We start from the raw sequence: 24,381 nt of genomic DNA on the forward strand, positions 1-24,381 counted from the left end.
TCCTCCAGCCTCGGTTTTCTCATCTATCGGATAAGCTAATCATCCCTGGCTGGCAGCAAAGTTTGCCATTGAGCTGCTCAACAAGCATCTCTCTTGGGCACTGTCTGTGTGCCACACACGGCTGTAGCCTCTGGGGATTCACACTGGGTGTACCGGGGCCTGTTCTCAAGGTGGCTGCAGGAGGGCAGGGGGCGGGGTGGTGTCTGCGGGGGAACAGCATCTTAATAGAGTGAGAAGGAGATGAACCAGGGCGATGGGAGTGAGCAAAAGGGGAGGAGCACAGAGGCGGAGGCCAGAGGACTCTAAGGAGGCCCTAAGCTGACCATCCTATTTGGGTTTGGGGTGGTGTCAGGGGAGGAGAAAGTGACGTCCAAGGTAGACTCTTGGAAGATGAGTAAGAGGGGGACAGGGAAACTGGGCAAAGGGCAGGCACGAAGGACATGGAGAGGGCTGGAAGTCAAAGTGGGCGTGGTGGCTCCAGGACTGGGAAGTGGGCGGGGCTGGAGGCTGTCGGTGAAGGTCAGATCACTAAGGCCTGGCCTGGGAGAAAATGGACTTTCTCCTGGAGGGGTGGGAGCGGGGTTAAGTGGGGAAGGGGCGGCGTCCTATTTATGTGTGGGGAGCATTTGTACGTGGCACTGTAGTGAGCTGGAATGAATGGGGAGGCCTGTAAGGAGGTGATGGCAGCGCCTCCCCCACCAGGGAGGGAAAAACTTGGCACTAAAATGAGGAATAGATGAGATTATAAGAAGTGCCTAGGAATTCCCATTGTGGCGTGGCGCAGTGGTTAACGAATCCGACTAGGAACCATGAGGTTGCGGGTTCAATCCCTGCCCTTGCTCAGTGGGTTAAGGATCCCGCGTTGCAATGAGCTGTGGTATAGGCTGCAGAGGCGGCTTGGATCTGGCATTGCTGTGGCTGTGGCGTAGGCCGGCAGCTGTAGCTCTGATTCAACCCCGAGCCTAGGACCCTCCATATGCTCCGGGTGCGGCCCTAAAAAGAACAACACCAACAAAAGAAGAAGCTCCCAGCAGGAGTTCCCCAGTGGGCTAGTGGTTAGGATTCAGTGCTTTCACCAGTGCTGCCCCACATCTGGGAACTGAGATCGCACATCAAGCCAATGCATGCTGTGGGGGGAAAAAGTGCCTGGCCAGCTGAGCTTTATAAATTGTATTTATCATTCCAGGAGCCAGAGGGGGTGGGGACAGGAGTAGAAGCCACAGCTTCAATTTGAAGCCTCTCACTCAGCAGTGAAACGGACAGCCTGGACAGGGAGGGCTTAGGCCTCAGGGGAGTTTGACTAGGGGTCAATCTCTCCGGGGGTAAGGAGAGGCCTCGCTGGGATTCGGCCTCGAAATCGCGGACACTGGATGTGGGGCGGAAGAGGGCAGCTGTGTGTCGCAGCTTCAACGCCTTTTGCATGTTCCTTCGGTGGTGTAATGAGCAACCCAGCCAGGTGTGGAGACCCCACCGCCGGCCCTGCCTCTGCAACAGCGCCCGACGACCGGCTGTGTCCCCGACAGCGACCCAAGTGGACACTGCCCAGCGCCTGGAGCAGCGGCCTGGGCCGAAGCCTCGCCCCAGCGTAATCGCCCTGCAAACGCAACCGCGCGGAGCCATTACACCACCCAGGACATGCAAAGGGCGCCCCCCGGCGGCCGCTGCGGGAGCCAGGCCAGAGGGAGACGCGCCTCCCTCCCCTCTCTTGTCTTCCCCGCCTTAGCTGACGGCCGCCAGCTCCTGCTGCTACCCCCGCGAGGGCTGGAGGTACTCCCGCGAGTACAACGCCATCCTCGGGCCCTTCGGCGAGCTCATGACCGAGGCCGACATCCTCCGCATCGAGCAGCAAATCGAGAACCTGCAAGTGTTGCACAAGGCGCAGAAGCTGGAGGCGCGCCTGGAGCAACTGGAGTTGGAGCTGGAGCAGCTGCTGCCCATATCGGCCGCCCTGTCGGCGCCGCGCTTCACCGTCGACCCGCGCCGCATGCACGGCCGCGCCGCCAGCCTGCCGGCCTGGTGCAGCAAGATCTCCACGCTGCTCAAGAGCATGGCGACGCTGCTGGCCACGCTGGGCGGACGGCCCGCGCACCTGGCCGAACTCCTGGCCGCCGACACAGGCCAGCCGCTGCCTCCGCTGTCCGACGCCCCCTGGCGGCCGGGCCCGCTCTGCTTGGGCCGTTCCCATTCGCTCAGCTGGTGCCGCGAGGCCGTAGCACGCGAGATCCTCGAGTGCGGCGTCTCGGTGCAGCATCTCCGCGCCACCTACGAGCGACGCGCCCAGGGCCCGGCGGCCCCGGGCGGCCCGCGCCGAAAGCTCTCGCTGCCCGCCGGCGCCCCGGGCCGTGAGCCCATCCTCGAGGAGGACTACGTGGCGGCCGGCCCCGGCGAGCCGAGCAGCGCCGCCGCCGCTGCCAACGGCCTGCTGCCCGCAGAGGAGCCCCTGGACGTCCTGGGCCTGCCCGAGGCGCCGAGCCTCCAGGCGGCGCTGCCCGAACCCGAGCAGCTGGCGCGCAGGCCGCCGTCCTCCACGGAGCTGCGCGGCGTCCAGGACTACATCGACATGCGCAAGGAGCGCATCGTCTACCTCTTCCTGGAGCATTGGCGCAAGTGGACCTTCCGCGGCCCCGGGCGCCATGCCCAGGTGCGCCTGCGCAGACTGCTGCCCCGCGTGGTGGCGGCCGGCGCCGGCCTGAGCCCGCAGGCCGCCGCCGCCGCCCCCCGGCCCCCGACGGGCGACGGCCGGGACCGGCGGCTGTTGCACCTGCTGAAGCAGCGGCAGGTGGTGGGCAAACTGCTGGGCCACTGGCGGAGCCTGCTGCGGAGGGTGCCAGCGCGCCAGCCCCGCGGCCCCGGCCTGGCGCACGGCTTGTACTGGCCCGAGCACTTCCTGCCGCCTCTTGACGGCAGGGCGCCCCCGACCTACGACAGCCTCACGCTCGACCTTTTCATGCTCGGCTACTTCCAGCTGCTGGAAATGGGCCTGAGCCGCGAGGAGCGCAAGTTCCGCCACCTGCTGTGCTACGAGATGTTCGACCGGCTGGGCAGCCACCCGTGGGAGCTCATCCGTCTCTTTCACCGCGTGGTGCTGGAGGAGGTGGAGACCGGCCGGCGCCGCTGGAGCGATGGCTTCGAGGACCTTAGGCGCCAGTTCTTCGGAGACACCCCGGAGGCTGAGCCGGCCCGGGAAGAAGAGGCGGAGATGCCGCTAGGGGAAGGGACAGAAAAGGGGGAGAGGGAGCCGATCGAAGAGACCACTCCAGCTCAGATGGGCGACCGGCCTGAGGCCCCGACCCCCGCGCCGCAGCTTCCACCCCCGCCAGCCGCGCCTCCCCCGACGTCAGCCCCTCCTAGTTCTGGAGCCCCCGCCGAAGACCCCCTGGAGCTGGTATCTGAGATGGGCGAGTTCAGCAATGAGGACATCTGCCGATACATTGACCGAAGCTTCTCCTTCTGGAAGGAGAAGGAAGCAGAGCTTTTTGACATCTGAGCCGCAGAATTCGGAATTTACCCTTAAGCATCTTAACCCGGGCCTGGATGCCCTTCGGATGTCTTCCAGAGGGCAGAAGCCAGCAGGAAGAATCCAGGACAAGACGAGTGGCCTTGGAAAACCCAGAGTGCCTCAGCCTTTTCGATGCCATCTTGTCGGGATGTGGGGCATTGGCCGGAATGGGCGGGGCACGCACAGGGCAAAGCAGGTGTTGCCCTGTGTCCCTACAGCGATGCCTGGCTCCGTGTGGAGCCAGATGGAAGAAGCAGTCCCTCTGAGTGCGGGACCGTGGGTCCCGCTTGGGGCTGTGTGGCTGTCTTTCTGTCTTTGGTTTTTCCTTGGAGGTCACAGCTACCTCTTTGGTGAAGATCAAAGGAGCCATGTGTGCAGTGTTCGTGTGACGTATGCAGATGCATTTTCCTCTGTAACGTGCGAGTAATAAACACCTTTGCTGTAAGCTGCCTGTGTTGGATGCCCCCCGCCCCCTACCAGCTGAACACTGGTAGAGCTGGTGTCTACTCCCTTTGAGAACAGGACAGGCATGGGCCAGAAGGTTCTTCACAGTGGAAGCAGGGATGAGTTGGAGCCTCTGAGCTGGCAGGGTCTGTGGGTGTCAAGTATGAGTCTGCCAGGAGATTCTGGGTCACTGGCCCGGAGCCATCCATCCACCTGCCCCCCAGTGGGAGATCTTTCTCTGCTCCCCTCCCACACTCAGCTCTGACCTCGCTGGCACTGCCTCTAGGACTCAGGGACCCAGGTTATGGCATTTCCATCCATTTGTCCTGTAGAAGGGCATCCAAAGGGCCTCTTCCTGCAACCCTATCTGTGTCCCATTGTCCCTGAACCCTGCAGGTCCTCTGGGTGGGGGTGAACCCTCTGGCCCCTTTCTCCCAGCCCATGCCGGCCCTGAAGCCTTGTGCTGTGTTTCAGGAGGAGGAGGAAGAGGCCTGGCTGGCCAGCATGCCTGCCTGGAGGCGGGACATCCTGCGGAAGAAACTAGAAGAGGAGAGGTGAGCAGGCGAAGACGCGGGGCTTGGCAGGGTGTCTTGGTCGCATCCCTGAGATGGTGAACCAACTAAGGCTGTCTTTTTTTCTTCCAGGGAGCAGAAGCGGTGAGTGTGGGGCTGGGCCTGACCTGTGTGTGTCCCCATCCCCCCCCCCAGTCACAGTCCTTGGCTTCTTCATCCAGCCCCATCTTGAGCACATCCCCTCATCACTCAGCCTTTGGCACGGCCTCTCTGCTCCCAATAATGTCACCAGACCCCTCTCTCCCAGTAGCTTAACCACTGCCCCCCGCCAAGTCCAGCTCTGATGCTGTAATTACCTGTTCCCACTTACCCAGCCCCCACCTCGTGCTCACCTAGCCTTTCTGCCCTGCAGTCAACCCCACCTCAGTATCAGTGACCTACAGCATCTGTCCCTCAGATCTTTCGCTTTTGCCTTTAGTAATCTAGCCCACCGCTGTCTGATAAATGTATAATTTAAGTCACATATGTAATAGTAAATTTTGTAGCAGCCACAGTGGCAAAAAATAAAAAGCTATAAGTGAACCTAATAGTATATTTTACAGAGTTCCTGTCGTGGCTCAGCAATAGTGAACCCAGCTAGTATCCATGAGGACGCAGGTTCCATCCCTGGCCTCGCTCAGAGAGTTAAGGATCTAGCATCGCCATGAGCTGTGGTGTAGGTTGCAGATGCGGCTTAGATCCTGCATTGCTGTGGCTTTGGCGTAGACCGGCAGCGGTAGCTCCAATTCAACCTCTAGCCTGGGAATCTCTATTCCACAGGTGCAGCCCTAAAAAGGCAAAAAAAAAAAAAAAAAAAAAAAAAAAAAAAAAAAAAAGATGGAAAGGGAAATTCCTCAAAAAAATGATATATTTTACTTAACTCAATATATCAAAATTCAGTATAGAGTAATCAGAGCAATTATTGAGCTTTGTACGCTCTTTTAAAACTGAGTCTGGGAGTTCCCGTCGTGGCGCAGTGGTTAACGAATCCGACTAGGAACCATGAGGTCGCGGGTTCGGTCCCTGCCCTTGCTCAGTGGGTTAACGATCCGGCGTTGCCGTGAGCTGTGGTGTAGGTTGCAGACGCGGCTCGGATCCCGCGTTGCTGTGGCTCTGGCATAGGCCGGTGGCTACAGCTCCAATTCAACCCCTAGCCTGGGAACCTCCATATGCCGCAGAAGCAGCCCAAGAGATAGCAACAACAACAACAACAAAAGACAAAAAAAGACAAAAAAAAACAAAAAAAAAAAAACAAAAAAAAAACTGAGTCTGCCAGGCATGATGTGCCTTTTGTGCCTGCAGTGCATCCGCATCCTGACATTTCAAATGTTCAACAGCCACGAGTACTTAGCAGCGACCTCATCAGCAGTGCAGATCAAGCCATGCGCTAATAACCTGTCCCCAATTACCCAGCCCCTGTCTCCCAGAAATGAGGTCCCTTTGCTCCCAACCCCAGATACCAGTAACCCAGGCCCCAGTAATTTCCTGCTCTGCCCCCAGACTACCGCCTCCTCACCCTCATCCACACTGTGACCCAGCTCCTCTTTCCAGTAACACCCCCAGCCACCAATAACCCAGCAAAGCCTCTCGCTCACACAGCCCCTATGTGTGGGTTCCCCAGTGACCCCAGTCAGCCCCCAGTCAAGCCCCTCTGTCCCTAGCAATCCACCCCCATTGCCTCCTAACCCAACCCCGTCCCCCATCAGGTAGCCTTTCTGCTACTACAACCCGCTGCTCTGCCCACTGGTTTTTGTGTTTTGTGTTTTGTTTTTAAGGGCAAGGCATTCGGAGGTTCCCAGGCTAGGGGTTGAATTGATGCGGTAGCTGCTGGCCTACACCGCAGCCACAGCACCACAGGATCTGAGCCGTGTCTGCAACCTACACCACAGCTCACGGCAATGCCGGATCCTTTAACCCACTGAGCTAGGCCAGGGATTGAACCTGCGTCCTAATGGATGTGCTGGTCAGATTCTTTAACCACTGAGCCACGAAGGAATTCCCTCGCCCACTGTTCATTAGTCCCTCTGTCCTCGGCAACCCAGCCCCTGCCACCGGTAACCCACCCCTTGCCGCTGGTGGCCCCTCCTGGGGCCTGGCTGGCCCTCTCACGCTGGCCGGGGATTCTGCCCCCACCCCATGCCTAGGAAAGAGGAGGAGCGACAGAAGCAGGAGGAGATGCAGCGGGAGAAAGAGCAGTCGGAGAAGCTGCGGACACTCGGCTACGATGAGAGCAAGCTGGCGCCCTGGCAGCGACAGATCATTCTGAAGAAGGGGGACATCGCTAAGTACTAGATGCCGCCCTCCTGCCTGCAGCCTTGCGAGCTTGGGGGGCCCCAGCCCCCGACCCGGCCTGCCCCGCTCGGGTGGAAGGGCTGGGAGCCGCACCGCCCTCCCTCCCGCACCGGATCCCCTCTGTGACCGCTACCCCGGCCCCCGCATCCTTAGCCCGCGGGCGACGCAGGAGCGCGCCCGCCGCCGCCGCCGGCGCAGTCGCCCAGAAAAAGTGCCCAAGCTGTTAACGCAAAAAGATGCTGCTTATTTGCATGCCTATTTACATACATTTGCATGTTCGTTGAATGTCAAAGTGTGCAGAGCTCTCCCCAGCCCCGTAGGTGATGATCTCTTTTCCTGCGGGGGGCGCGCCCGGCTGCCGCCCCCTCCCCCGCACCCCGGAACCCGCGTTGCTGGCGCATCCTGGGCGGAGGCAGGCCCCGCGCTCGGGGAAGGGGCTTTCCTCCCATCCTGACCCAGATCTGCGCCCGGCCCAGCCCCGGCAGCATTTCCCATCCTGGCCGAGGGTTTCCTCTCAGTCATTTGTTTACCAGAAACGGTGGAAACTGCAAACTACCCGTTGGGACGGAGTTGCCGCTCCTGGCGCCCCACCTCTGCCGCCACCTCCCTCAGGTCTGCGCGCCGTCCGCAGCCAGGCCCCGCACTCCCCGGCCCGTTTCACTGCCCCGGTGGAATGAGTGGAGGACGAAAGACCCTGGACCTGTGTCTCCAACTGCTGCCTCCCCGGTCCCCGCGCCCCCGCCGTCTCGCGCCCCCGCCGTCTCGCACCCCCATTAAAGCTCTCAGCCGCCCGGGGCTCAGGTTCACTCTCACTCGCCGTCACCGCGACTTCCTCTCTCCTCGGGGTAACTGGGCCACGGCGGAACGGGAGGGGCAGGTTTGGGCCTCGCACCAGAGACCACACTGGTCTCCACCGGGGGTCCCAAACCCTGGGACGGCAAGACTTGTGGCCCTTTCGACGCCCCCTGCCCGCCCCCGGAAACCCATCCCGGGCTGCCTAAAACCCGCGGCCCCGCGGAAACACCAAGCAGTAGCTTTTCTTCGTAGATTTAATACCAAGGCCTTGGCCAAACTCGGGCGGAGAAACAGCTGAGCAATCTCAACGCCCTCCCGAGCCTCAACGCTGATGCTTCCTCGCCTTAGCTGGAACCCTGGGGGCGCGCAGGGGTGAGGCTGGCTGGCGCTGCTACGCAGGGCCGTGCCAGGGGCTTAATAAGTGACATTAAATGTCTACACGCATAAGTAACCGTACTTAGGGCTTCTGCAAGGGCTACCAGAGCCCCGAGCTAGTGGGTGGGCCCTAGCGTCACGGGCCACGCTGCAGGCGGCTCCGCAGGTCCTCGGCGCAGCCATCCAGCCCCATGCGTTCCAGGGCCGCGTAGACGGCGGCCAGGCCGGCGGGCTGCTGCTGGCGCCAGCGCTTGAGCATCTCGTACTGTTGGTCGCGGAAGCGGCCGACCTCCACCTCCACCGCCTCGATCTCCGCCTCGCGGAGCCCCAACGTCCGCACGAACTCCTTCCAGCGCCTCGCTGGCACCGCGTCCATCACGTCGTAGAGCTGCGGGCCGGGCTGGAGCGTGGAGGCCGCCGAGCCTGCGGGGGGCGCTGGTGAGGGCGGGGACGGCGGGCCTGCAGATGGGCCAGAGAGAGCGGAATGGGGAATAAGGGCAGGAGTCAAGCAAGGGACAGGGGCCCGGGGCAGGACCGCGTCAGGAGGTCCACCTGGTCAGGGGATGGAAGGTGGACACATGGCCTCAGGAAACCACAGCATCTCACCTGGGACTCAGGAGAAAGGGGTCAAGGCCTCAGGCCTCTGAAGTCCCTTACCAAGAGCTCTGCTGGGCAGCTGGTCCCAGGGCCATGTCACTTCCGGGCTGGGCAGCTCCTGGGTCTGGAGAGAGCCGGGGGACCAGCTGCTGCCCACCAGCTGGACAGTGCAGACCTTCTCACTACTGCCGGCTGCCACCAGAGGGGTGTGGGTGCTGTTTGGGGGTGAGAGCTGCGTGGCCTGGAAGACAAGAGAGGCCCCGGGTCAGCCCTGCTCGCCTAGCGGGGCCCCTTTGCTGGGGCTCTGCCTGGGCATGGGCACCCCTGGCTCAGGCAGCAAACATTGCCCAGCCGCCAGGCTCTCTCCCTGCGACCCCGTGAGGGGTTGCGCCCTCTGCCTGGAATGCCCTGGCTCTGCTGTCCTGGCAGAGGCCTCGTCGCGGTGGCACCCATCCTGCTGAACTCTTAGCTCCCGTTTATCTGTCTGGTTCCCAGTAGACTGAGGACAGGCCCTGAGCTGCTCTCATTCCCTGGCGGCTCGGCACGTGTGTTGGTCAGTCTCCTCCGTGCCAGCCACCATGCCCCACACGGGATCACGGGTTCTAATGAGGCCCCAAGCTCTCCACTCCAGAAGCCTGGCTCCCTCTCTTGCTAGAACACCACTGAGGATCTCACCTGTAGGGGGGTCAGGGCCTCCACTCCAGCCTCACCTGCTGAGAGAGACAGAGTTGAATCAGGCACCAAGCAAGGCTCCTGAACCCCGGTGCCAGTCCAGCTGCACCCCCTTCCCAGCACATCCTGCCTCAGTTTCCCCCTCCGAATCAGGGCTGAGTGGGCTCTGGGCTGCCCAGCCTGACCCCAGGCCTCCAGGAGTGTGCGTATTCGCCTGCGCACCTACCGGGAACCATGGCCTTGCAAGGCTGGCAGCGGCGGTATGTGTAGGTCAGGGTGGCGCCAAGTAGGAGTGGGGCCACCAGGCCTGCCAGGAGCACCTGGACCCAGAACACTGAAAGAGCAGCTGGTGGGTGGTGGGTGGCAGCTGTCCCCCAACCACCCCTTGCCCCCGCCAGCTCTCCCACTCCCTTTTCTAGCAGACCACCTACTGTGCCTCCAGCCACAGACAGCCACACAGGGCTCAGGACAGCTCCCAAGGGTGCTCCTGCAAGGGGAGGGGATGGGGTGGAGGGTGAGTGTGTACACACTCAGGACCACCTGGCATCCTCTCCATCCTGGAGGCCCTTCTCCCCGAGAGCCTCACTCTACCCTAAGCTGCCAAAAGGTCACTGGCATCCCAGGAACAAGAGCAACAAACCCGGATTCCTGAGCTGCTCCTAGACTAGATCGGGGGAATGTCAGCTCCGGGATTTGTCTACTCTGTTCCCTGTTGTTTCCCCAGCAACCAGAACAGTGTCTGGAAATGATGCTCAATAGACACTTGCTGGAGGTCCCGTCGTGGCACAGTGGAAAACAAATCCGACTAGGAACCATGAGGTTGCAGGTTTGATCCCTGGACTCCCTCAGTGGGTTAAGGATCTGGCACAGCCATGAGTTGTGGTTTAGGTTGCAGGTGCGGCTCGGAGCTGGTATGGCTGTGGCTGTGGCATAGGCCAGCAGCTGTAGCTCCAATTAGAGCCCTAGCCTGAGTACCTCCTCCACATGCCATGGGTGCAGCCCTACAAAGCAAAAAAAAAAAAAAAAAAAAAAAAAAAAGACACTTGCTGAACAGATGAGTAGATAAAGTTAATCACCCCTTAATCATCACCCCGGATGGAGCCTACTCAAACCCCCAGGTTCCGATGGGGAAGCCACAGATTGGAGAGGTCAAGCAACTGGCCTGAAATCCCTCAGAGAACGAGGGGCTGATCTTGACTCTCAGCCCAAGTTTTGAGGCTCTGTTAATGGTGACTCTGTCTGTAAGTGACACATCTTATCCTCAACACAGGGCTGGAACGTTACTAAAGGAAACTCTGTCGTAAAAAGATCCGCCCCCGTATTGACCTGACATCAGCTGAATGCAGATTTCTCTTTACCCTCCAATGTTTGCCTAAAGTGGGCCCACCCACTGCAGGGCCAAGCCCCCTCCTCCCTGCCCCTCGAGTCCCCCTCTGCTCTCAGCCTCCCTTCCCCAAGCCCAGGGCAGCCAGGAAGTTACGTGGGACAGGACACGCAGCTGTTGCCATGTTCGTAGAAGCCAGGCAGGCAGGCCCCACAGTGGGCGTCTTTGCTGGAACCTGCGGTCCAGGAGATGGCGTGGGTCAGGGTGGGAGAGAGGGAGGCAGGGACAGGTGGGCCGGGGGGTAGTCAGCCCGGAATCGGGATACTCACAGGGTTCCTGGGTGTGGCGGTGCAGGGCCCCACAGTCTGTGCACCGGCGGCAGCGAAAGGGGGAGCCAAGGAGACACTGGCTGACAACGCACTCCATGAACCAGCCTGGCCTGCAGCCGCAGTGGGTGTCCGCCACCGCCGAGCAGTTCTTCAGGGCCACCTGGGGGGCTGGTTGGAGGTGGGGGGCGGGGGAGACCGAGGGAGCAGAGGCTGTCAGAGCCAGAGACCCCCACAGAGAGGCAGGACAGGAACCCCGGGGAGTGGAGATGGGGACACCAGAGACAAGGCCACCCCCAAAGTGAGAGAAGAGGGGGGATCGCCACAGAGCAGACCAGAGGCTGGGGCGCGACCAGGGACAGGGTGGTCGTCAGGATGAGAGCCCACAAAGGCAGCCCAGGCAAGATCTGGGGAGAGGGCCTGCCTGGTGGGCACGGGGCCCTCCCAGCCCAGGGTGGGACAAGCCAGCCTCTTCCGTCGGAAAGACCCTGGCCGGGGCTTGTCCTCAAGAGTCCCTCACTGAACATGAGGCAGCCCCTCACCCTGCTCATCACAGGCCTGGCAGCGGGCACAGCGGGTCTCGTGGTGGTTCTCCCAGGCCAGGAAGGTGCCCTGGGGGCACGGGAGGCAGGTGGCAGCGCCGCAAGGCTTTGTGCAGGGCGCCTTCAGGTAGTGACCTGTGGAAGCCAGGCTGGGGTCAGTCAAAGGCAGTGCCCACCATTCTCCCCCTCCCTGTCTCTGTCTCCCTACTTCCCTTCCGCCCTCCCCCGACCCAATCCCCAGCCTGACTGCCACCACTCCCGGCCCACCTGTCCCCCCAGTCGGCCCTCACTCGCCCCCAAGTCCCTCCTCCCCTTCAGCCACTCACCGGCTGGACAGCCCCTGCAACAGACCAGACCGTTCCTCTTCTGGTTGGGGACACAGTCACAGTGGGCGCTGGGAGTGCTGCCCTGGCCCCGGGCACCGGGCAGCAGGAGGAGGAGGGCCTGGGGGACAGGGTCCGCTGGTTCCCAGCCGCACTGCCTGGCTGGGAGCCTCTCTCCACCCAGTCTCCCCCCACTCAGAGGCCCCAGCTTCTGCCCTCAGGGCAGCCCACCTGCCGGGTCCTTGGGGGCGGAGGTGACTGACTTCCTTCTCCTGCACACACCAGGCTTGGGAGAGGCTGACTAGAAAGTTCCTGGCAGCCCCAGCACATGTTTCCCTTCCACCAGGACAGGAATCGGGCAGCCCCACCCCACCATGCTTTAGGTAAGGTGGGGAGACCATGCTCTCTCTCCGCCTGGGGACCCCCCCCCCCCCCGCACCTCCCTGGGCCCTGAGCGGGTGTTTCCTCTCTGCGGAAGGGCTCCGCCCCAGTGGAGCCGCTAACTAGGTCGGAAGGGGGACTGGCCCGGCCCCTCCCTCCACTGCAGGGACCCAGGCCCAGCAAGGCCCCAGGTCGTGCCCCCAAGTCCCCACTCACCACAGCTACCACCACCGCACATGGCCCTGGCCGCAGCTCCATGGCCCTGGGCGCCACGCTGGGCCCTCCAACCGGGGGTTCCCCGCTCCGCCTGCCCGCTGTGGTTGGGGCCCAGCCTGGTGCCCGCAGGGCCCGCCCCCCACCCCAAGAGCCCGCCTCAAGGCGGGGGGGGGGGGGCAGGGCGGGGCCATTGGTCCCTGGAAGTGAGGCCTCAGCCTGAGGTCCCTGCACCTGAGCTCACCTGAGGCAGCGGGTGGACAAGGTGGGTGACAGCCGGGTCCCCATGCCTTGTTCTGGCTTCACCCCTGAGACTACAACTTCAAAGCTCTCCCATTCTGGCCCGGGAGGGGTTGGGCCAGAAGTTGGCAGGTGAGAGACCCCCAGCCCCCAATACTGCACAGTCCCTGCCCTGGGGGGGGGAGTCGTGGAGGGCACTCTCAGCAGAGGCCCACCCTGGCCTAACCTCACAGGGGTGGCTCAGGGCCAGGCCCCCTAGGGCACCTCATCTGGGAGGGCACCTCCCCACAGCTCTAATGGTGGGCCTCACAGCTGTGGCCGGGGACAGGGGTGGATCTTGAAAGGACTGGTCAGGCGATCTCTGCCCCGTTAATTCATTTCTGCTTCCCACAGCCCCTTCCAGCCATCCCTTCCCCACACCCAGCCCCATGGAGGGGGCAGGAACCCGGGGAGGCACGCGAGTGCACCCAGAGTCCAGAAAGGGGGGACTTCCAAAAGCAAAGGACTCTTTCCAGTGGAGTATATACAAGTCTTTATAAAAGAATCAAAAGCTCAATAAATATGCAACTTTACACAGAGCCCAACCCAAGCCTGGGGTGGCCAGAGGGATGGGGTGGGAGCGAGGCGCCTGAGGGCAAGGGAGTGTCCCCTTTGGGGCCAGATGAGGGCGGAGGTGGGAAGGGTTGCCAGGGTCCCAGCCCTGGAGCCCAGCCGGGAGGACTGGCACTGGCGGCCTCAGGGAGTATTGGGCAAGGGACCCAGTCTAGGCTGGGGGGCAGGTTAGTGACAGTGGCAATGGTAAGGGGCCTGCAGCCCGGGCCTCTGCTGAGCCCTCCTCCACTTCCATCCAGCCTGGCAAAGTGCACACTGGGGCCTGAGGGCGGTGGCAGGGGTCCTGCCCGGCCCTCTCCAGGAGGCATGTTGTCTGCTGTCCCTTGGTCAGTGGCACCCCTGGGGGCCTCCCTCTGCTCAGACCTCCCTGCAGTGGAGAGGAGGGGAGAGAGAGTCCTTCCTTGACTGATGGCACCTGGCGGGGCTCCAGCCTCTCTGCCCTCCTCCTGGGCATCCTCAGGCCCCTCCCCTGCTGCCCACCCATGGACATCCTCACTGGGCACTGGGACAGGTCTCAGGCTCCTACTCCCCTCCCCAGGCATGACCGTGCCCCTGACCACTCCCGGCACTCAGGGCCCCCAGTGCCAGCACCCGGGGCCACCTGTCCTCCACCCCAGGCCAGGCCAGGCCACTCACGAGGCAGTGAGGGTGGAGTTGAGCAGCAGAGTGGTCCTGATCCGGTAGAGCTGGGCCAACGTCAGCTTCCTGTGCTGGGCCGAGATCCCCGGCGGGGGCTCAGGCTGGACCTGGGGCAAGGCCTCCAAGGGCAGCTCTCTGCTCCTCCTGGGGGGTCCTTCTGGCTCCCCACCTGGGCAGCTGGCTCCACCCTCCAGCTCTGACAGCCCGGGGCCACTACCAGGGCCCGGTGTCCCCCGGCAGTCCCAGCTGGGCCCAGCCTCCTGAGGGGATCCCCGAGGCCTGGCGCCAGGGACGGTGGCAGCCAAGCAGAGTTCCGACAGGCTGCGGCTGGGGGCTGGGGGCGCTCCCCGGGTAGTGGCCCCTGACAGCAGCTGGAGGAGGCTGGCCTCGGATTTGGACTTGAGCAGGTGGGGCAGACAGGGCAGCAGCTGGACGGGGGTGCGGCGGCGGAGGCGGGGCGAGGGTGGGGGCGAAGGCGCCTGGGGTGATTCTGGGGGCCGGGGGGCCGGCTCCGCCACGGGGGCCGGGGCCACAAAGTCTTGCAGGGAGGTGGGGGAGAGGGTGCCATAGGCGGAGTCCATGGAGCAGGAGCGGCCGTCCGCCGGACACAGGGGCAGCAGCTCGCGGGTGGGCGTGACGGACGAGGCGGTGGTGCTGAGTGAGGTCTCGTCTGATTGGGAGCTGAAGGGGCCACCCTCGAATTCGGGGGACGACAGCATCTCCCCGGGCTCCACCACCACCATGGCCAGGGTCTCCGTGGAGCCGTCCGAGGCGCTGTGGGGCCGAGGGGAGGGAGTCAGCCCCGCCAAAGGACACCTAGACATGCGGCTACACGCCGGGCGATGCGGGAGGGCCACAGCCTCTGCCCTCCCAGAGCCCAAGGCTCAGAGGTGGCAGGCAGGCAGCACGTGTGCCCCCAATGCAGATTATCAGTAACGCTGCCTGTCATGGCCACGGCACTCTCCTGCTGGATCAGCTCTGGGCAGCTACCGCTAATGGATCAGAGGTGGCACTCAAGTTGCAAATCATCTGCCACGTCCCCTGTTGGACTCTGGGGGGGGGGGTCAGAGCCCCCACCCCCATTGCCCCACCCCCACCCAATTCATATCGTATAGTCATTCTGAGCAAGGGGCTGTGACTGGGCACTGCCCAGCTTTAGCGGCCTTGGGGTCGGGAGTCCTGGGTGGCAGCACCTGCCCTGCTCGGGCTTGCCGGGTGGGCCTGGGCAAATATACCAGTGCTGAGAGTTAAGGCTGTTGCTGCTTTTGCGCAGGATGGTGGGGGAACTGGCCGCCGAAGTGCTACTGTCCCCTCCTTCCTCTTCCTCCTCTTCCTCCTCCTCCTCCTGCTCATCCTCCTCCTCTTCCAGGCTCTGCAGGTGCTGCTGGCCGCCTGGCTGCTCCTGCATGCGCAGCTGCTGCAGCTGGTTCTGCAAGGGGTGGGTGCACAGGGGCAGCAAGGGCTGTGAGCAGTGGCCCCCACCAGGCCGCCCCGCCTGCCTGCCCACTGTTCCGCTCTCACCTGGGCATTGTAGATGGCATCCACCCAGCCACGGCACAAAGCCTGGCCGCTGGCCTGGAACGTGTAGGCCCCCACAGCGCAGTGGAACTCGTTCAGGTAGATGAGGAGGAAGGAGCCTGGGGAGGAACCGCTTGCATCAGTGTCGGCTGAGACCATGGCCCCTGCCCATCACAAGCCCTGCCCAGAGGCCGGGGGCCCGGCTCCTCACCAGGGTCCCGAAGCTCCCGGCACACGATCCTGTCCACCAGCAGCGGTGGCCTGATGACCTTGGTCCTCTCAGCCTTCTTCACTGCCTTCGTCACCAAGAGCAGGTCCGTGAAGAGGAAGCAGTACACATCCATCTGGGGTAGAGGCAGGGGAAGCCAGAGGTCAGGGCCAGGACAGGGACCCTCAGCCTGTCCCAAGGGGACTCAGAGTTAGTCAAATACCTCCCTGTGCTCAACCCCTACGGGCCGGAGAGAAAAATTAAAAGGAAGAGTAAGAGGACTTTCTTTCACTGAGCAATATGCTTGTGATTCATTTCAGTTAAAAGTTTACATGAGAGAAGAAAAGGGAGGTGATTTTAAAATCATGGTTTGTAGGCTCTGGCTTACACGGCACCTGAAAAATTAACAGGGCAGTGGCATGTTTCTGGCCTGCTCATGGAAAGGGCCCCATCCCTCCCACCAGGAATGCATGTGGCACTGACAAGTGGGCTAGAATGGCACCTGAAGGGCTGGGATCCTGCCGCTGTGTTTGTAAAGAGTAAACTGCAGGCAGATAATCATTCCTCATGTGATCATAAAGTCACTAGGTTGTTCTTTTTTCTGTTTTTACGGTTGCACACGAGGGCATACAGAAGTTTCCAGGCCAGGGGTCGAATTGGAGCTGCAGCCACCGCCCTATGCTACAGCCATAGCCACAGCCACAGCCGCAGCCATGCTGGATTCGAGCCTCATCTGCAACCTACGCCAGAGCTTGTGGCAATGCCTGATCCTTAACCCATTGAGCAGGGCCAGGGATTGAACCCGCATCCTCATCAACACTATGTCGGGTTCTTAACTGGCTGAGCTATAATGGAAACTCAAGTCACTAGATTTTTTTCTTTATTTTTTTTTTTAGGGCCACATCGGATATTCCCAGGTTAGGGGTCCAATTGGAGCTGTAGCTGCTGGGCTCCACACAACAGCCACAGCAATGCCAGATCCGAGCCGCGTCTGCGACCTACATCACAGCTCACGGCAACACTGGATCCTTAACCCACTGAACAAGGCCAGAGATCGCACCTGCGTCCTCATGGATGCTAGGCAGATTCCTTTCTGCTGAGCCATGATGGGAACTGCTCAAGTCACTAATTCTTGAACTGCCACCCAAGTGACTGGGCAGCTGTCTAGGGAGGGGAAGGTTGGAAGGAAGGGGTGGGGTCCAAACCCACAGGGCAAGAGGGGTGGGGCAAGGCCCAGGTGTGTGGTGGTCCCTGGAGTCACCTTGCTGTCCTTCCCCTCCTTCATCCTCAGGCTCCCTTCCAGCAGCAGCTGTCGTGTCTCCTCAGGGGAGGCGCCAGGGATGGGCGCTGTCAGGTCCAGATGGAGAAATTCCCTCAGGAGCTGGGAGGTGGGGGGCAGGTGCGGGTCAGGTCAGGGGCTGGCTCCTCATCCCAGCTGAGGGTCCTCAACTGAGATTCCCAGCCCAGCCCCGTCTGCCAGTTTGGCCCTTCCTCGCTCCCAGCAGGACCAGGTCCTTCCTCACTCCCCCCGCCCCCGCTCCGCGTCAAGGACAGAGGCACCCACCTTGTCCACCTCGTCGTTGCTGCCCTCCACCACCTCGTAGGCATCTATGCGGCTCACCACGGCCGCCAGCCGTTGCCGCTCCTGCCGCTGCCGCATGCACGTGTTCACGTGGTGGATGAAGCGCTCCACCGAGCCGATCTGCGGGGCGGGCCAGGGCAGCTCAGGCCTGGGGTCGGGAGGGGCTGCGAGCCAGGGAGGGACCGGCCCGCCTGTCCTAGTTACCATGGTGACGATGGCCTCCTTGGCGCGCGGCTCGTCTGTCTTCCTCAGCACCGACTTGAGTAGCAGCGGGTACTTGGTGAGCCGCTGGTGGGGCTTGGCCAGCATGTCGCTCAGCTTCAACCGCTGGCACTGCTGGTGCTTCTCCGCCCACTGCGACAGGGAGGCGGGGGCGGGGCTCAGGGCAAGCTCCGCCCACCGCCTGCCCCATCCCCACCCCCCATGCACCTGCAGCCCAGGTGGGCCCACCGTCCAGGGCCCCTGCCCACAAGCGAGCCCGACCCGCCCTCACCGTGACGTAGGCCCGAAAGAGGTCGTTGTCGCGCAGGAGGCCGCGCATGTACTCCATGCAGCCCTCCTCCTCCATGCAGTATCGGATGTAGGGCTTGAAGAGGGAGCCGAACTGCGCACAAACACAGCACCAGTTACTCGTGCTCCCCGCGGGCTGCGCCCTGCACGAGCTTCTCCCTTCTGCGACCACTCCCAGGGCCAAGCTTAGGATCCCTGGTTTCAGGAAACAGCCTCCGCGAAAGCGATCGCCCTCGGCCAGGTAGCAAGGGTACCTCGCCACTAGGGAACATCATCGCTAGGGGTCCTTCAGGGCACTGGTCAGGGAGAGGTTGGGGTGACGGGATGAGACTGGCGCTCCAGCCCGGCCTCAGTGTCCCTGCCTGTGTGCGACGACCCAGCCGTACCATCTTAAAGCCTTTGAGGAAATCCCCAGGCTGCAGCAGCGCCCGCGTGCGCCGCGCCTTCTCCAGCACCGGCGCCATCACGCTGCCCCACAGCCCGCGGTGCAGCCGCGCGATCTCCGGGATGTTGCTGAACAGACGCTCCACCTCCACCTGGGGGCGGGTGGGAGGGAGGTGCGCTCGGCCTCGCCCCCTCCCAGGCCCCGCCCACCGATCCTTGTTTAACCCCTTTCCCTACCCCTCACTCCACCAGTAGCCTCTCCAACTTTCTCCCCGCCCCGCCCCCTAGCGACAGGCCCCGCCCCCTGGCCACCCCACCTTTTTCAGCCCCACCCCTTGAGGGCAGGCCCCGCCCCTCACCTACTCCACTAGCGAGCCCCTCCCTTGCTTCAGCCCCTCCCCTATCCCGTTACTTCCCAGTACCGCACCTCACACAGCAGCCCAGATTCTTGCAGGTTCAGGAGGCAGCACAGGAACAGCTGTAGGCGCAGGGAGCACGCCGCTGGGGGGGGGGACGCTGTCCCAGTCCCGAGGCCCCACCCAGACTCTTAGGCTCTCCTCTACCCCTTCCCCATCCCAGGAGGCCCTGAGGCAGTCTGGGTCAGAGAGGGTTCGCCCTTTGAGAATAGACCCTGCTCCCCTAGGGGTCCTCCCACCCAGACCCTGCCTGGAGAGAAGCTCAGGGAGAGTGCCCTTGCCCACACCTGGAACTCTCCTCCAGCTCTGCCCTAGCTCAGTCTCCAAGCTTCTGCCCAGAGGGTGCCTTCCTTGCACCCACGAGCCCAGGACAGATGCTCCCGCCAGGCTTCCGTCCTTACACCCCCCTCCCCCCGTGTCTACCCGTTTTGTCTCCCGTCTAGGGTGTGGGCTGCCTGGCACCTGGCACACAGCAGGTGCTTAGAAAGAGCCATTGACTGATGAGAGAAAGGACGAGGTCTGTGTAGCTCAACCTGACAAACTGGCCCTAAGGCCCCTCCCAGGAATCACCTCCATCTCCGGGGGCAGCCCTTCTCCCACTCCCCCTGCCCCGCTTTGTTGCCTGGCACCTGCTCTTTCTGAAAAGGCCCACATTCGGCTTGCGGCATCTGGAGGAGGCCATGCGGGGGGAGGGCAGGGTGGCTCTGGGGGGCCCCCCACTCACGTTGGTGATCACCCGCAGTTTCTTGATGTAAGAGGCCTCTGTGTGCAGGAGCTCCCACACCGCCTCCTGCTGGTGGCATTGCCGCCGCGTCAGCTTCTGTGGGAAGGGCAGAGTGTCTCCAGGAGCCCCAAGAGCTCGAGGAGCGGGCGGAGCAGAGCAGAAGGGCGAGCCGCCCCACAGGCTCCCTTTTCCCCAGTGGAGCCGCGGAGGTCCCTCAAGGGCTAGGCCGAGCGGCACACACTTTCGCCTGCTCTTAATGGGTTAATGATGCCAGCAGCCCAGAGGGCTGCCCAGTGGAACATCCTGTCACCCTAGGAAGGGCCCCGTGGAGCTGGGGGATAACGCCCCCCTCCCCTGAGGGAAGGGGCAGCACCCACCTCATGCCCGTCAATGAGCTCCCGCCAGCTGTCCTCCAGCCGCAGGCAGGCGTTGTCCTCGTCCTCCTCCTCGTCGCCTTCCTCCTCCCATGAGTCCTGGTCGAAGCGCAGCCTCCGCGGCAGCCGGGGCAGCCCAAAGAGGCCGTAGGCATGCAGCTTGCCCTCCAGCTGCTCCATCTTGTCCACCTCCTGAAAGGAACCCCGGGGTCAGAGGCAGGGGGCAGGGCCAGCCAGCTGCCCTGCCCCAGGGCCCACGGGGCCACATACCCGGCCGAAGGCGCTGGTGCTGGGGCCTGAGCTGAAGAAGCCGCTGAAGCGACTGGCTGCCCGGTTCTTCCAGCTGTCGCTGCCACCGCTACTGCTGCTGCCACCACTGCTGCCACTGGGCAGAGAGCAGCTGGAAGGCGTGGGGGGCTCCTGCCCAGGAATGCTCGCCTCCCCCAGGAACTCTGACATGTTCTTTCGTCGGCGGCCGGGGGCCTGGCCGGGGAGCCGTGGTCAAGGCCAGACCCACCCTGACCCCAGGGCCCCACCCCACAGTGGGTTTCCAGGACCTCAGGCTGGCCTGGAAGGGTCTCTGCAGGCCCCCCCACGCTGGGAGGCCACTGCTCCTGAGACCTACGCATGTTCTGGGGGCTGGAGGTCCTGACAGATACAGCTGGGCCACCCCCCGCCCCCCACCCCCGACCAGTGGCCTGAAGCAGGTGGGGAGAACACTCAGGGTCACACGTGCTCAGCTGCACTTAGAAGCACGGGTCCAAGGCGACCCCTGACATGCAGTCATGAACACAGCCAGTAACACACACAGCCTCGCCCCCCGCTCCCCACAGTGTCGGCTTAGACACAAGGCACAGACTCCTCGGGCACGAGTAGACTCTCTGATCACCTTGGCATGTGGTTAGACCCAGAGAGGGCCCTGTATTCTCAGAGCCAGCCCCATTCACAAAAGGGGAGATAGAGGCCCCCAGAGGGAACAGCAGGTCGCCCTCCCCACCCCCAGCCCTGACACAGCCCCTCCTCACCAGGATGTCCAGGCTCTCCCGGCGGATCTGGGGGTCCACGCGCTCCTGGGTGGGGGGCCCAGCCCCAGTAGGCCGCAGGATTGGCAGACTCAGCGACTTGGAGTCCTTCACCCCCTGCTCCACCTTCCCCTCATCCCCTGGCTTGGCTGGGGTCGCATCAGGGGACAGGTAGAGGACCTCAACACCCAGGCTCAGTGGAGGAGGGGGCCCCAGTCCTCTCTCCCCCGAGGATCCAAACCGAGGCCTAGCTGCCCTCCCCCGAAGCCCCGCCCTGCCAGTGCCCATCCCAGCAGAGACACCTGTATGGTAATGAGCCTGCTCAAGGCCATGGCCAACGGGAACCTGAGCCTGGCAAGAGGCACCCATCCCAAGGGAACCCAGCCAGACCCCAGCTACCCTGCCCGCCTGGTCGTCTGCTCACCTTTGACCCGAAGGTAGTGTCCCCCGAACCTGTAGGCCTCGAAGGTGAGGGACAAGGGTGTGTTGGACTGGTCCAGGAAGATATCCACTTTGCCCGGGGCAATGCCCTTCCTTTCAAATACCGGCAGCAGCACCTCCCTGGCCCAGGACAGGACGTGTGGATGCTGGGGGCGGTCACGGGCATCCCACCCGATCTGCAGCCCCTGCTCCGTCCTGCCTGCCCCGAGGAAGGGGGAGACACCCACGGGGTCACACACAGGTTGATGGGCACACACACACCTGCGCACAGAGGATCACACGCTCCTGCACACGTCCACACACAAGCCAACCACCCAGGCCCGCACACTTTCCTGTCTACACACCAGGGCAGACACTGTGACCTCGCCGTCCACACCCAACCACCCCTGGGGACTGGGCCACACGTGCAGGGGTCGGAATACACACACAGGCCCTCATGGCCCGTCCCTTCACCTGGGGATGCACAGCACATGGTGCCCACAAGAGGGGGACCCCCTCATTCACAGCCCACCACACAGACACAGGCGTACCTGCCCCCTCAGCCCCACTGCCCCGGGGGCCAACCAAGCCCTACCCCAGCGACTTCTTCTTCATGGCCGGTACAATCTCCGGCTCGATGTCCACGTTCAGGTCAAATTTCAGGGTGAAGCACTCCTTGCTTGGGTCCTGAGAGGACAGGGGTCTCAGTTCTGCACCTCTCATCCCTTCCCCTCTGCACCCCAGGGCCCCAGATGGGAACCCCAGCAGGGGAGTGAGCGCAGGGATCTCCCAGCCCTCGTCTGTCCCAGGGAGGCCCCCAGCTCCCCCACGACAGGAGGCAGATGCTTCTGAGCATCCCCCACCTGGGCCAAGGCGGGCAGGGCTGGGATGCAAGGCAGGGCGGCGAAGGAGGCACAGGCCCACCCCGGCCCCATCCCTGGCCCTGGGGTTCAGGGAATAGAAAGGGGAGAGGCTGTCGGCTGCCCGCTCTCCCAGCCTGGCGGCTCCTTACATCTGTGTGTCTCCTCCTGGCTTTTTTCTTGGAGAGTTTCAGGCCCGTGCTCCTCCGGTCCCTGCAAGGAAGCCGGTGAGGGCAGAGGTTGGAGGCGTGGGTAGGCCCTCCCCAGGGTGGGATGTGAGTGGGCCCTGGCTGGCTGCCCTTGGCCTTTCCACCCTGAGTAACCAGGTAACTCAGGTTTGCTGCAGGCAAGCCAGGGCCCACCAGGGGCTGTGCGCCCTCTAGTGGCCAACTTGGGAGTCACACCCAGGGTACCTAGTCAGGGGCAGCGTGATCCCTAGTCAGGGGCAGCGTGATCCCAGAAGACCTTGGAGGCTTGCCCTCTGGGAATCAGGGCCCAGGAGGGGTCTCCAGGCAGCTCTTCAGAAAACCCTCTGGTCCCTGGACCGGTGATCTGAGACCCAGCCTTGGGACCCTCCCAGGTGTCTGCTGGGTCCGCCCGCCGACCCCTCACCTACCCTTTGGCATCCATACAGCTCTCCTCCTCCTCCTCCAGGTCCATGGCAGGGCTGGTGCGTGGGGGGCATGACCGGGTAGACACGTTCCGAGCCAGGACAGAGCCTTTGGAGTAAAGCGGGAGTGGGGTTGTGGCTGCTCCCTCCCCAGCCCCCTCCTTAGCCTTCCGCCATGGGCCGTCTCCAGAGAGACCACAGCCTACGACTGACCCCCAACTAGCCAGGGCCCCTCAGTTCTGTGACAATAAAGGACTCAGTCACTGCTTAGCACTTATCTACCCCCAGACTCAAGAAGACACCCCGGGTAATGCCCTGCCCCCCAATACAAATCCACCTGTGGTCTCAGTTTACCCATCTATAAAATAGGGAGAAAGAAGCCCTGCCCTGGGGTTGTTGCAGGAAAGGACCAAAGGCCATGGCTCTTTCTTGAAGGTGTTCCCTCCCCCAGCGCTGTGACCACACCCAAAGTCCCAAGGGGCCCTAGGAGAGGGGAAGAGTCCTTTTGTCCCTCTGACCAGCTGGGAAAGGAGACAAAGCCATCCAACATAGCCAGTAGGTGGTCCCTGGTCAGCAGGAGGGGTTTTTTGTTTCTGGCTGCAAGTCCCTCCCCACCCGCCCTCGCCCACTGCCTCTGCTCACGGGCAGCCTGGGCTGGAGAATCTGCGCAGACATCCCCTGTCCTGAGCACAAGAGGGAAGGGGGCTTCTCCTTGCTGGTCGGGGACCCGGAAGGGGCAGGGGCAGCTGTGGGATGTGCGGGCCCATCAAGAAGGAGCTGGCACTGGTGGAGACAGTCTTGCCCTCGGGCTGGGGAGCCCCAACTTTTTCTCTTGTTAAAAAACTTGTGAAACAGGAGTTCCCATTGTGGCTCAGCAGTCATGAACCCGACTAGTATCCATGAGGATGCGGGTTCGATCCCTGGCCTCGCTCCGTGGGTTAAGGATCTGGCGTTGCCGTGAGCTGTGGTGTAGGTCGCAGATGCGGCTCGGATCTGGCATTGCTGTGGCTGTGGTGTAGACCGGTAGCTGTAGCTCCGATTGGACCCATAGCCTGGGAACCTCCATATGCCGTGGGCATGGCCCTAAGAAGACAAACAACAAAACAAAAAACAAAAAACCTTGTGGAACAAAAGGGACGGGTGGGGACTCGGGCTTCCTTGTCTCCGATCACCCTTCTGATGGCCCTGGCCTGATTCCGACAGTTACCAGACACGGTGGCTCCAGGGCCCGGGTCAGACCCCCTCCTAAAGCTCACCTTGCGGGGGCAGGTCGAAGCGGACGTGCCCATCGTAATGCATGGCGTTGTGGACCTTGCTGTCACAGGCCTCGCAGAGGTTGAGGGGCCCCCGGCGGTGCAGCTGCTGGCAGTCGGCGTGGTGGCATACCTGTGTGGGGAAGGCCGGGGAGACGGGTGGGTCCCGACCACTGCGGTTCACGTTCCTGGGGCTCCTGGCCCCAACGTCCGTCCATTCCCCACAGAGTGCCTGTGCCCATTATTTCATCCATCGAAAGTTCCCCAAGCACCTACGAGGCGGCCATTCTTGGGGACACAGAGAAAGCAAAGCCCTGCCTGCCAAGGACGTGGTGGCAAGGGTGGAGACCTGGAGTAAGTCACCACGAGGTGGCGCTGCGAGGCAGAGAGGCCACCAAAAAATGATGCCAAGGCTGCCACTGAGTTGACCCAAGGCAGGGTCTGAGCGTCCTTCCCCTCCTCCGTGCCCAGGGCCTCTGCCCTCAATCCTGTGCCCTGTCTGGCTCACAATAGCTGACCCCACCTGGATTTCTAAGTTAGGGCGTGAAAGGGCTAATGCAGGAGTCAGGATGGTGTTGGCATCTGCCCAGGTAAAGCCTGGGCTTTTTTTTTTTTGCTTTTGCTTTTCAGGGCCCCACTCGCAGCATATGGAGGTTCCCAGGCTAGGGGTCCAAT

General features: G+C 62.6%; 3 protein-coding genes across 23 annotated transcripts in view; 1 reads left to right on the forward strand and 2 right to left on the reverse strand.

The window, feature by feature from the left end:
* The window catches only part of ESPN (espin), a 32,567-nt gene extending 24,986 nt beyond the window's left edge, over positions 1-7,581 (forward strand). For 3 of the 9 annotated variants that reach the window (XM_003127530.5, XM_021095255.2, XM_084962674.1), the window contains 3 exons: positions 4,418-4,497; positions 4,588-4,599; positions 6,639-7,581. In XM_003127530.5, coding sequence (XP_003127578.2) covers positions 4,418-4,497; positions 4,588-4,599; positions 6,639-6,786 — 240 coding nt within the window. In that variant the 3' untranslated portion in view covers positions 6,787-7,581. Of the gene's footprint in view, positions 1-1,723; positions 3,945-4,417; positions 4,514-4,587; positions 4,600-6,638 lie in introns of those variants that run through there. The other 6 variants (XM_084962676.1, XM_084962677.1, XM_084962673.1 and 3 more) reach the window with 3 other exon arrangements.
* A 240-nt stretch (positions 7,582-7,821) lies between these two features.
* Positions 7,822-12,525, reverse strand: TNFRSF25 (TNF receptor superfamily member 25). 8 transcript variants are annotated; one of them, XM_084962719.1, is made up of 10 exons: positions 12,338-12,525; positions 11,744-11,861; positions 11,418-11,552; positions 10,879-11,046; positions 10,706-10,784; positions 9,657-9,712; positions 9,452-9,559; positions 9,229-9,266; positions 8,614-8,794; positions 7,822-8,415 (listed from the first exon to the last, which is right to left on the reverse strand). In XM_084962719.1, exons 1-10 carry the CDS (start codon positions 12,377-12,379, stop codon positions 8,093-8,095), a joined length of 1,248 nt encoding a protein of 415 aa, XP_084818845.1. In that variant the 5' UTR covers positions 12,380-12,525; the 3' UTR covers positions 7,822-8,092. The 8 variants fall into 8 exon arrangements, with proteins under 8 accessions (XP_084818845.1, XP_084818843.1, XP_005656052.3 ...); XM_084962717.1 differs by having other exon boundaries at positions 9,229-9,263; positions 11,972-12,525; XM_005655995.4 differs by lacking the exon at positions 12,338-12,525 and adding an exon at positions 11,972-12,103.
* A 564-nt stretch (positions 12,526-13,089) lies between these two features.
* Positions 13,090-24,381, reverse strand: part of PLEKHG5 (pleckstrin homology and RhoGEF domain containing G5) — a 52,507-nt gene continuing 41,215 nt past the window's right edge. For all 6 annotated transcript variants that reach the window (XM_084962680.1, XM_084962682.1, XM_084962679.1 and 3 more), the window contains 20 exons: positions 23,710-23,839; positions 22,460-22,562; positions 21,996-22,056; positions 21,579-21,670; positions 20,988-21,124; positions 20,567-20,712; positions 19,812-20,024; positions 19,545-19,733; positions 19,168-19,263; positions 18,455-18,505; positions 18,030-18,179; positions 17,627-17,737; positions 17,338-17,487; positions 17,116-17,253; positions 16,813-16,932; positions 15,555-15,687; positions 15,347-15,462; positions 15,061-15,254; positions 13,823-14,599; positions 13,090-13,553 (listed from right to left, as the gene is read on the reverse strand). In XM_084962680.1, the coding sequence (XP_084818806.1) occupies positions 13,544-13,553; positions 13,823-14,599; positions 15,061-15,254; positions 15,347-15,462; positions 15,555-15,687; positions 16,813-16,932; positions 17,116-17,253; positions 17,338-17,487; positions 17,627-17,737; positions 18,030-18,179; positions 18,455-18,505; positions 19,168-19,263; positions 19,545-19,733; positions 19,812-20,024; positions 20,567-20,712; positions 20,988-21,124; positions 21,579-21,670; positions 21,996-22,056; positions 22,460-22,562; positions 23,710-23,839 (3,117 nt within the window). In that variant the 3' untranslated portion in view covers positions 13,090-13,543. The remainder of the gene's footprint in view (positions 13,554-13,822; positions 14,600-15,060; positions 15,255-15,346; positions 15,463-15,554; positions 15,688-16,812; positions 16,933-17,115; positions 17,254-17,337; positions 17,488-17,626; positions 17,738-18,029; positions 18,180-18,454; positions 18,506-19,167; positions 19,264-19,544; positions 19,734-19,811; positions 20,025-20,566; positions 20,713-20,987; positions 21,125-21,578; positions 21,671-21,995; positions 22,057-22,459; positions 22,563-23,709; positions 23,840-24,381) is intronic.

This window comes from Sus scrofa, chromosome 6 (assembly GCF_054392235.1).
Source record: "Sus scrofa isolate SSC_HxYL_T2T_F1_AM1 chromosome 6, Sscrofa_HxYL_maternal_Yorkshire_Landrace_v2.0, whole genome shotgun sequence".
Lineage (NCBI taxonomy): Eukaryota > Metazoa > Chordata > Mammalia > Artiodactyla > Suidae > Sus > Sus scrofa.